Here is an 11,129-nt window from a genome sequence, read left to right on the forward strand (position 1 = left end):
AGATCCTGCTAGACCTCAGTGCAGCGTTCGATACTGTCGACCATAATATCCTATTAGAGCGATTAGAGCACGCTGTAGGTATTACAGGTACTGCATTGCAGTGGTTTGTATCATATCTATCTAATAGACTCCAGTTTGTACATGTCATGGACCAGGAGGCCAGCACGTAGGAGTGGACCACAGCAGACTCGAAGGACAACTGGACTGTGAGTTGACAAAGCTTTATTTAATACAGGGACATAGACTGGAAACGTGAAGATGTAAATTGGGTAAGTGACTCCAAGTCCTAGGAACAGCTAAGATACTGCGCAGGACCCTCAGGTTATTGGCCGGTTATTGGCCTGGTCGAGGTGTCTCTCATCGACTAGCAGCTGGTTCATTTGTGCTTGTAGACACTCGTGGAGTGCAGTCAGCTTCTTCAGCCAGTTGGTACGAATCATGTCAGAGCTTGGTGCTGTCCAAGTCGGAGACCCTTTCTTGGATGTCTGCCACTGTGATGACTACTAGACCCTGGTCAGGAGGGTTGTGGTCCACTCTTGGATGCATTAGCTACTGAGCATTTTTGTTATGTTTGCACCGTAAACATAACCTCTTCCAGTATTGCTTTATCTGCAGCCTTGGTGGGGCTATACTCATATTGTTCCCCTGCCGCTGAGATTACACCTTCTCCTGCTTCCTATCTCTCTGGTATACGTCTTCAAGCAGCTGGGCAAGAACGGAAATCTTTGCTGGCGGTTTCCAAGGCCTCGGCTATGGCTAGCTTGTTGAACTTCTTAGGCTTCTTCATTCTTCATTATATCTTTCTGCTGCTCCAATACTTGCCTAGCTTCCCTCTGACTGCCTTGATATGTGTATTTCATTTGGAAATCACAGGTCCTAGAGTCTGGAGAAAGAGAGGAGAAGGGCAGAATCCAAGGTGGTGTTTCTGCAGTCTTCAATGATTTGGAGGCCAATGACCTCTGTTGGTTTTTATGGTTTTTTGTCTGTTGTGTATGATCAAGTGAGAAGTCAACATAGCGTCCATGCTTCCATCTGCTGAACAGCTTTATGGCAAATGTGATTTCCTATTCCAGGAGGACTTAGCAGCTGCCTGGAGACACACCACTATTAAGTGGATTGCTGGCCATGTTTTTGTATTGTGCTGGATTGGTCAACCAACTCACCTGACCTGAACCCAATGGAAAATCTAAAAAACAGCTGACTGAAAGATAGAAATGAGCTGAAGGCTGCTATTAAAACAACCCAGGCTGCAGTGCCACAATCCTATTTCCTCTACGCAACTCCGCACTGATGCACTATAGTAAAAGAGTCCCAACCAAATACAGAGTGTAAAAATGAACATGCTTTTCACCAGTCGACATTTCTGCTTTAAATTTTGGAAGAAAATAGAGTTGTTGTTGTTTTTTTTTACAATATTCTAATTGTCTGAGATGCAGTATTAGAGAAAATGCAGTTTTTGGTGCTTCAGTGTTGGTTTCAGAGATTGACACTCAGTGTTAAGGGACCAAACGCCAGCTGCAATAGGTGACTGCTTTTAGGGAAGGGTATTTCAAGTAAAACTACCCTTTCAAATTCACTAGCAACAAATCTGCCATTACTTAAGACTGCACTCATGCAGCCCTTCCCACATGACTGTCTACCTGAGTTACTTTAGTTACTCCATATTGTATTTTCTAATTAGTTTTGTCATTTTAAATTCAATTTAGTTCAGTTTATTTGTACATTTCTGTTTGGCACTGTATTAATTTTATTTATACAGTGCCAAATTCACAACAACAGTCACCTCAAGGCGTTTTACATTTTAAAGACCCTACCATAATACAGAGAAAACATATTGCAGTTTAGTTCCAGTCAGTTCCCAGAGTGAGTTTGTGTATTTAAGTTTAAAGTTTTCTGTTTGAAAACTTTTTGTTTGTTTGTTTTGATTAGTTTGAGTGTTGGTTTTTTTAAGTATTTGCAGACCTTTTGAAAGCAGAGGACTCAGAGTTTTATAGACATCTGAAATCTCAATAAATACGTCCATCAAACCTCATCAGGCAAGATCTGATTGATCTGACAAATATGACCAAATATTTACAAAATACAAACTAAAACTAAGGATATTTCCTTCATCATTTTGTTCTATTTTTGTTAGTTTTCTAAGTTCAAAAATATAGTTTCAGTTTTTAATGAACCAAAATGTCTTCTCAAGTCTAGTTTTAGGTAACAATAATTACCTTGCCGTCTACAGTTGTTGTAAAACTGAACATGTGTTTAAATTGAACATCACTTTCATCAAAATTTTAGAGCTTTCCACTTTGCTGTGATTGTCTTAATCACTCAATATTTGGCCTGTTTGTACCGATGCATCCAAGCAAAGCAACAGAAAATATAGAACCAAATTTAAAAATGTGGCTTTAATGTATCAAAAACCAACATAAAATCTGCTTCTTTGGTGGCTTCTTTTTACTTACTTTTTTTGCCCTGCATCTAATTCTGATTTCTATTTTGTAATTGGTTGGCTCTTTCTAAAACTGGTTTGGTGACCTCTCTTCAAGGGGAGGGAAGTACACAGACGTTTATTATATAAACATGAAGTGACAAAGTATTGAACTACGAGGCACTTTGACGACTCTCAAGACACGCAACGCTCTCGACACAGCAACCAACCACATCTACGAAGAATCTACAGAATGGCCAATTGTGGTAAGTACATTATATACATGTGTGTGTGTGTGTGTGTAGATCTTTATATATATATGCATATACATATTTGAACTTATTCTCTTGTAATTAATGTTTGCATGTGTTGTTAACAAACAGAAAAAAACATTTCCTTTATCACATGAGCATTACCTTGTTTCAGGATGTATCTGAAGGTGTTTTTCTTTGTCTTTTTGTACTGACATATTATCAAAGCCTGTCACCAAACAAATGAGCTTTTCTCTCAAATAACTCTTAAAACATTAAATTTAGATCTAAGGAGCTTGAAAAGAACAGCGATCAGACTTCTTCGAGTTTCTTAAAGACGTTTCACCTCTCGTCCTGTGGACAGTTGTCTTCAAGAAACTCAAAGAAGTCTGATCGCTGTTCTTTTCAAGCTCCTTAGATTACCATGACCCGGATGACTGAGACATTAAATCTTGATGCTCTGATGCTGCTCAGAACATCAGAAATGTCAGAAATCTGAAAAATTGGGCATTCGCAGTGACTCACTTTTACGCTTTTCTTTCACTTATCATCTCTGAGCACACATATAGCAATTCATTGATTCACTTCAGTTTGATTAAATTAAACTGACACAATTTTTGGAACAAAATTTAAAACAAAGTTACTGATAATAAAATAAAGTTTTAAGATTGTGCATTGATAGTATAGATTTATTTAACTGTACAGCTGAAACAATTGAAGCTGTTTAGCATTCACTTAATTCTAGTTTTTATTGCTTAGTAATCATATTTATGTTTAAAGTTAGATGCTTTCACATTGCCCTTCACTACTTGGTTTGCCATATATATTATTTTGGATATTTGGAAATGTATTTTATTTTCTACCATAATCTAATACTTTAACTTTATGGCATGGAGCAGTTTACTGGATTACTAATAGATTTTATTAATTAATGACATTTTTTTCATTGATCAAGCAACTTCAAGACTTTGACAGGCAGGAAAAACAGCTTTCCAGGCTTTAATTTTCATGAATATATTAGTCAAGGGCTCTTCAAACCATATTCTCAGATGAGTGCAACAGTACAGATATTTCTTTCAAAAGAAAGTAAGAAATAAATGCAGTTTGGCACAATTTAAGCTAACATCAGTTCCTGTTTACATCCATGCCTGTCTTGTTTGCACTCTAACTGCTGCAGTACTCATATGTCATATAATATTATAATTACAATGAAATATGTTATTTCAATTCTCTCACAGAGCAAAAGAAGCTGAGGATTATCCTCGTTGGAAAGACTGGAGCTGGGAAGACTTCAACCATCAACACGTTCCTGGGTAAACCTGCTGTGGAGAAGAACCCCCTTCTCTCAGATACAACACCGTGGAAGACGGAGACGGCACGTATTGGAAACCAAGAACTGGTTTTAGTTGATACTCCTGGTCTGTGCCACACCAACCATAAAAAAGAGGAAGTGCTGAATAAGATCACTGCATCCGTGTTTGAGGCTGATCAGGGTCCTCATGTGTTCCTGTATGTGCAAAAATGGGAGAGCGATAACACACAAGACGAGAAACGAGTGGAAGTCCTGAAGAAGATGTTTGGCGACGCGTCAGGGCCTTACTTTTTCCTCTTGATGACTCATGTAGATGGAGCTGAGGATGAGATAACAAAGTTTACTCAGAGAGTTGGTTTTAAAACAGAGAACTACTGTGTCCTTAACAACAAAGGTGAAAAAGAGCAGAAAACTGAAAAGGTAAAGGAGCTGGTGGACAAAATCAATCAGGTGGTGCAAACTAACAAGGCAGAGGGCAAAGAATATTACACCAAGGAAATGTTGGAAGAACATAAGAACAGGCTGAAACCAAAATATCAGGTCAGTGCTGCAAACAGGGAACTGACCTCTGTGGCCAAGGGCTTGTTAACTCCTGTGCTGGGTGAAGAATCAGCTGAGGAACTGATACAGCTTAATTCTTACCTGGCAAAGGAGTTTGATGAATGGCTATGAGGCCCCTGAAAAAATGCCTCTCAGAGTGATTTTGTCTGTTGTACACAGAGATTTCTCCTTTGATGAGATTAGATGATAGTTTTCATGAATATCTCTGTCTACACAATGTTTATGCTCAAAAAGATATTCCGCAGGATTTTTAAATGTTTCTGTTCTGCTTTCATTATATTTTAAGGTTTTGGGTTTGTACATGTCAGCAGTTTATAATCAAAATTAGTTAAATCGTTACTAGGTGAAAGATTAAGTCTGGATGCTTTAAAATGTTTTTTTTTCTTTTTTGCTTTTACTTTTAATATGTTTTGGGGGATTAACTGTTCCTAAACTGTTAAATCTTTGCTCCACCCCCGCTGCTGTGTGTGGAGGAGCAGGTGGGGTTTTTCAAAGACTATTCACACTCAAATTCACACCTGTGGCAATTTAGAACAACCAGTTCATTCATTATTTCATCAAAATAATGAATGAATAAATAAATAAAATGTTAAAATGTGGACTTTTGACTTGCTACATGTCACCTGCCTGAACTCTTTCTGTACTTGTGTGATGTTTGTTTCTTGCTATTCATTTATATAATAAAGTTAAAATACCACTGAGTGTCTTTGTCTCCATGTGTAAGAGGAGGCCTTTGGGTTGAATTCTCCTCCTGCTCTGATTAAAAGACAGAAAGAAGCAACTCCACAGAGGAAGGATGCCTGACTGGAACATGATGCAACATTTGAAAACACTGAATAAAACAGCTAAGTCCTCTGGGAATTTAAACTTAAACTTCTTGATTTGAGTAGAAATGAAATGAAATGGAGTTTGTTGTGCTCTAACTTTATTCCAGTACTAGTTGGAATGTAAATATAAAGGAATGAGCTCTTTATTTGAAACAAAAACCTGTATGTGCTACTATTTATGGCTGCAGCTGTATTACCAATGCTAACATTCTCTTATTGTGAAAAGTTTTGATATGGCCTCTCTTTGACCTCTTGTGCAAGGCTCATAGAGTTCAGCACAAACACGGGCATGCATTAGACTGGATTGTAAGCCTCACTTCTATAAACTATGGTTTCCTGTAAATGACATTAATAAGAATTCAAACAATTATCACACACAAACAAAGAAATCAGCAGCAGCAGCTGAGTTAGTCAGAGATCGATTTCATGGTGTCTCTCAGGAATGATGGTAACATCTGCCTCCACAGGTTTGTCTCATTTCTTTTTTCTTGTTGCCTCCTAGCATCCCTAAGCTGAATATTTCAGTGCAATGTAGTAACCTAACTGGCAATTAATAACAAACTGAACAGGATTGTCAGAACCCCTGTAAAAAATTACTGGTTGACGTCAAACTTCATTGGATCAGCTGTATCATTGGGCTGAAAGCCGTTGCTGACCCTGAACACCCTCTTTATGCCGACTGAATGAATGCCTTCGGGACGATGTCATAGGATACCTTTGGCTAGTGAAAAGTTGTATAAGGGCTCATTTGTGCCAAGAGCAGTCAGTGTCCTGAACAATGAGATGCTCTGATGTGTTTTTATTGTTGTTGTATTGAAGTTTTGTACGTGTGTATTCATGAATGTGGGTTGATGTGAAGTGATTTGATTGATTTGTTTATGGCTTTGTTAACCCCAAAATAATTTTCCATTGATGTGGATAATAAATGTTTTTCTATTCTATTCTATTCTCCATGTATCCATCCATTCATCTTCTTCCAGGGCCAGGTGGGGGGGAAGATTTCAGCCTGGGCGTCTATTGTCTCATGTAGTCTGGAAGATGAGTGGATGACGGGGTGGGTGCAGTTTTCTCTGTGGTGGGGTCGGGTGGGCTGTCCTGGGCTCTGCGGGGCCAGGCGGCGCTGCTGTACTAGGCCTCAGTCCGGAGGGGCCTGGGCCCCCCTTTCCCTGGCGGGTTGCAGAGTGTGGGGGTGCCTACTGGGGTCAGCGGGGGAGCTGGCCCCAGGGAGGGGTCACTTGCCCCTCCCTTCCTTCCCTCCCCATCTCCAGCTGCCTCCCTCTTCCCGCTCCACCACAATCACCCACACATGCAGGGCCTTGGGGCAAAGGTGTGTCACCAGGGTGCAGGGGAGGCACCCCCCCCCCTCTGTCCCCTTCTGGCTGCCTCTGCCTCAATTTTATCCCACAACTTAGACACTCACATTACTCACACTCTCATAACACATACATACAGGATCTTGGGGGTGGGCACGCTACACGGACTCCAAAAGACCATCAGGGTGTACAACCTCACCCCTGGCGTCGTTGCCCACCTCTCAATTTTAAATACACGTAGACACTGAGGGCTAGCAGGAGGGGTTATGCTTACCTGCTGCTCTCTGGCAGGTAGCTCCAGGCCCTCCTGGGTTTTAAATGCACCTTAGAACACACATGCATCAACACTACATATGAGCGGGCGGAGGGAGGTTTGGAGTCTTCTCACACCCCCGTTCTCTGCGGGCTGCTGGAGCGGGGGGCCGGGAGGAGGAGTTGGCCGTCCGACTGGGGTCTGGAGTGTGGGGCCTCCCTGCTGTTGCGGAGTCGGGGCGGTCTGCTTCTCCCCACCCCAGGGAAAAGGGTAACACCACCTGGGTCTGGGTGCAGTTCTGTGTCATGTCTGTGTCTATATGTCAGGTCGGGTATCAGACGCCACCTCTCTGGGGACATCTCAGGCCCTCTAAGGTATGGAGGCCTATCTCCCCCCACCACTCCCCCTGCCAGTGGCAGACGCCCTCAGACATCGGTGCGTTGGTGGTTCTTTGTGTCCGGGGATGGGCGTCCAGGTACACACCGGCTCACTCCGCCGCTTGTCGTGACCATAGGTGAGGGTAGGGACGTAGATCGACCGGTAAATTGAGAGCTTGGCTTTTACACTCAGCTCCCTCTTCACCACAACAGACTGGTACAGCGGCCGCATCGCTGCAGCCGCAGCACCAATCCATCTGTTGATCTCCCGCTCCCTTCTCCCGTCACTCATGAACGAGGCCCCGAGATACTTAAACTCCTCCACTCGGGGCAGGAACTTGTCCCGGACCTGGAGTGGGCACTCCACCCTTTTCTAGATGAGGACCATGGCCTCAGATTTGGAGGTGCTGATCCTAATTCCCACTGCTTCACAGTCGACTGGAAACTGTTGCAGTGCGAGCTGGAGGCCATCACCCGATGAAGCCAAGAGAACCACATCATCCGCGAAAAGCAGAGATGAGAGTCTGAGACCACCCAAAGGCCTTCCGTCACTTGGCTGCGCCTAGATATTCTGTCCATAAAAATTATGAACAGAATTGGTAACAAAGGGCAGCCCTGGCAGAGTCCATCACCTGCCGGGAACGAGTGCCACTTATTGACGGCTATGGGGACCGAGCTCTTGCAAGGGTTAGTCCAGTCCAAGTCCAGTCAGCAGCCTGGAAGGTTGCCGCCGATGCCAAACCCGAGGCGAGGTGATCGCAGGACCAGGCGACGGCATGGGAGCTGCAGGCCACAGTGTGGGAGTTGCCGGTGGTGACGACAAGACAGGGCCAGCAGCTGCGGGAACCTCTGGCTGAGGAGCGGGAGAGCTCACAGCCGGCTCTGCATGCTGTGGCTGCAGGTCAGGGAGTGGAACTGGAGGATGAACTGTTAACTGAATCAGAGACTGGACGGGAGAGTGGGATGGTGGCTGAGCTGAAGACTGAGCTAAGGATGGTGACAGTGCAGCAGATTGTGCTAGGGCCTGGAAAGCTGGGTGAGGAGGTGGATGAAGTGGTGGACTGACAGGTGGACAGGCTTGCTCTTCTGAGCCTCCAGAGTGTGAGGACAAAGGCTGGAGAGTCTCAACTGAGCCTCTAGGGAGGTGAGGTGGGATCCTGGCCGCCCTCACCCTGGACGCTGGGACAGGCTCAGGAGCTGGCTGGACACCAGTCACCCCCACCCGAGGAACAGGAATGGGTGTAGGGGTAGACTGGGTCTCAGCTGCCCTCGTCCTGGGAGCTGACACAGGAACCGGCAGTGTTGGGAAGGTTACTTTTAAAATGTATTCCACTACAGATTACAGATTACATGCCCCAAAATGTATTTTGTAACGTATTCTGAATACTTTGGATTACTAAATATATTCTTAAGCTTTTTACAACTACATGAATGTCCTATTGCTGTGTGATTCATTACTGAAGGTTACTCTCCACACCAACACCAGCTAGATGTTTAAATCTTAATATAAATGAGTAACAGCAGGTGGACATTAGGTAAGGCTGCACTTTTTGCAGCGATCTCGTATAGAAAACTATTCGGTGCGTATATAAAACAGGTCCGCGGCTCCGGACCGTAGTAAAGGGACCTCTGGCTGATACGTCGGGTTCCAAATTACCCAACTGTTAGCCCTCTATTTTTGGAATTACTAAAAATAGAGGGCATAGCCTAGCATATAAAACAGGAAAAGACCGCCATGTAATCCATTTATTTAAACACAGTAACTGTATTCTGAATACCACCCTTTTAAATGGTAACTGTAAGGGAATACAGTTACTCAGATTTTGTATTTTAAATACATAACGGCTGTACATGTATTCTGTTACTCCCCAACACTGGGAACTGGTGATGGCTGGGCGTCAGCAGCATCGTCCCGTGGAACTGGTGTGGGTGCGGGGACGTGCTGAGCCCTAGCTGCTTGAGGAGCTCCCACAGGGACAGGCCGAGCCTTAGCCGCCTTCACCTGAGAAGATGAAACAGGTGAAGGGGAAGGCAGAATCTGAGCCGCCCTGCTAGCAGGAAAAGTCTGAGCAATGGGTGAGGAAATAGTGATTGGATGAGGGGAATTATCTGATCTAGTGGTGTAAATGTCTTTAACGGGAGCCTGGGATGATGAAACAGTCTCTTTGAAAACAGGAGGATTAAAGTCACAGTAAACAGTCTTTGGTTTAGGAGGACGCAGTGGCCATTAGAGTGTTTGAAGAATTAACAGTCTCTGGGTTGTGGTGACGAGGAGGAGGAAAAAAGTCTGTTCTGCTCACCACCTGATGCTGCTGCTCCGAATGGGGACCGCGACGGTGGCGTGAGCCTGACTTCTCCTGAGTGGAGGGAGCTGAGCGGCTGAGCGAGGGAGCCTACATTGAGCCGAGAGGGAAGGCGGAGCCACTGTGCCATGGCGAGGTGGAAGGGCCGGTGAATGAAGCGGCTGGCGGGCGAGCGACGAGCGAGGGAGTGAGCAGCCGAAGCTCGGAGGGTGACGCCCACTCTACGTGGTGAATGCTCACGGGCAGGTGAAGCAGCAGGTGGGAGAACGCGGCGCAGGACTCCAAACGCAGGACTCCAAACGCAGGACTCCAAACGCAGGACTCCAAACGCAGGACTCACGGTGCAGGATAAGGATGTTTATTGGAATGGACGAACAAAGAGAGCAGGAGATGGCTGGCTGACTGAGCTGAACACAGCAACAACAACATCAATGACAAGACCATGACCAGGAGGAAGCTGAGGCCTTAAATACACGGACAGATGAGGATAATAATGAGAGACCGGTGAGTACACAGCTGAACATAATCCGACTAATGACACAGGAAGGGAACTCGCACAACAAAACAGGAAATGACAATGAGCGAATAATATACAGAACATGAACAACTGAAAACACTGGGTCAACGACCTAGGAACCCTGACAACTATAGCCAGAAGGCTAGATGACAATACAGAATATAGAACCAAAATACAAAGATGATCAAAAATATAAATATCCCCAAACTCAAAACCCTGGTACCAGGATCCAGCGATCTTGACACCAACCACCTTACAGCCATAGTTCCATGAAGCTACATCAGTAATGGTAGTAATCAGTAATCCCAGCTTTCCTTGGGATTCTGTCAAAGTTCTGTCTGACATAGGAGTTTCAGATCTCCCCGACAGCAGCCTCTGCCAGACGCTCTCAGTATACAGTCAGGAAAAATTATTTGAATCTATTTTGTAAGTTTGGCCATTAACAAAGAAATGAACGATCTATAGTTTCAATGGTGCGTTTATTTAAACAGTGAGGAAAGGAACAATAACCAAAAATTCCAGAAAAATGCATTTCAGGTGCGTTACACAGGCCCAGATTCCTGCTAAACTGTGCTTAATAAGAATTCCAATCCCCAAAACTGCAGCTCACCCTATTGGCACAATTAAACACACAGCAGCCAAATTATTGATTACACAATTAGAGCAAAAATTCTCTAAAGCACAGAGGAGAGGTCCAGTTCAGACACATGCTTATTTCCACTGTAAACTTGGATATTTCACCATGGGGGCTATGGGACTGAGTCAGTGCAGGAGCCTCTGCTGGACATTAGAGGAACTGCAGGTTTTGGTGCTTCAGTGCTGATGGTTCATCTCATCCTGACATGTTTGATCTGAATAACAAACACATTAATGCTGTTTTATTGCGATCTTTCCTGTTGTCTTCAGAAGGTTAAGTGTGGGGAGGCAGACCTGTGGAAATGCACTCTGATGATGCACTTTTTTCAGCCTTCTGATTGGTTTCTTTCAGCCGGACTT

The 11,129-nt window shown here is 44.1% G+C and overlaps 1 protein-coding gene across 1 annotated transcript; it reads left to right on the forward strand.

The window, feature by feature from the left end:
* Positions 1 to 2,591: 2,591 nt before the first annotated feature.
* Positions 2,592 to 5,360, forward strand: LOC146387930 (GTPase IMAP family member 9-like). The gene is made up of 2 exons (XM_084924748.1): positions 2,592 to 2,685; positions 3,909 to 5,360. Exons 1-2 carry the CDS (start codon positions 2,673 to 2,675, stop codon positions 4,652 to 4,654), a joined length of 759 nt encoding a protein of 252 aa, XP_084780874.1. The 5' UTR covers positions 2,592 to 2,672; the 3' UTR covers positions 4,655 to 5,360.
* The last annotated feature ends 5,769 nt before the right edge of the window (positions 5,361 to 11,129 follow it).

The sequence above is a fragment of the Perissodus microlepis genome, chromosome 4 (genome assembly GCF_051167445.1).
Source record: "Perissodus microlepis isolate ML-2025 ecotype Zambia chromosome 4, ASM5116744v1, whole genome shotgun sequence".
Lineage (NCBI taxonomy): Eukaryota > Metazoa > Chordata > Actinopteri > Cichliformes > Cichlidae > Perissodus > Perissodus microlepis.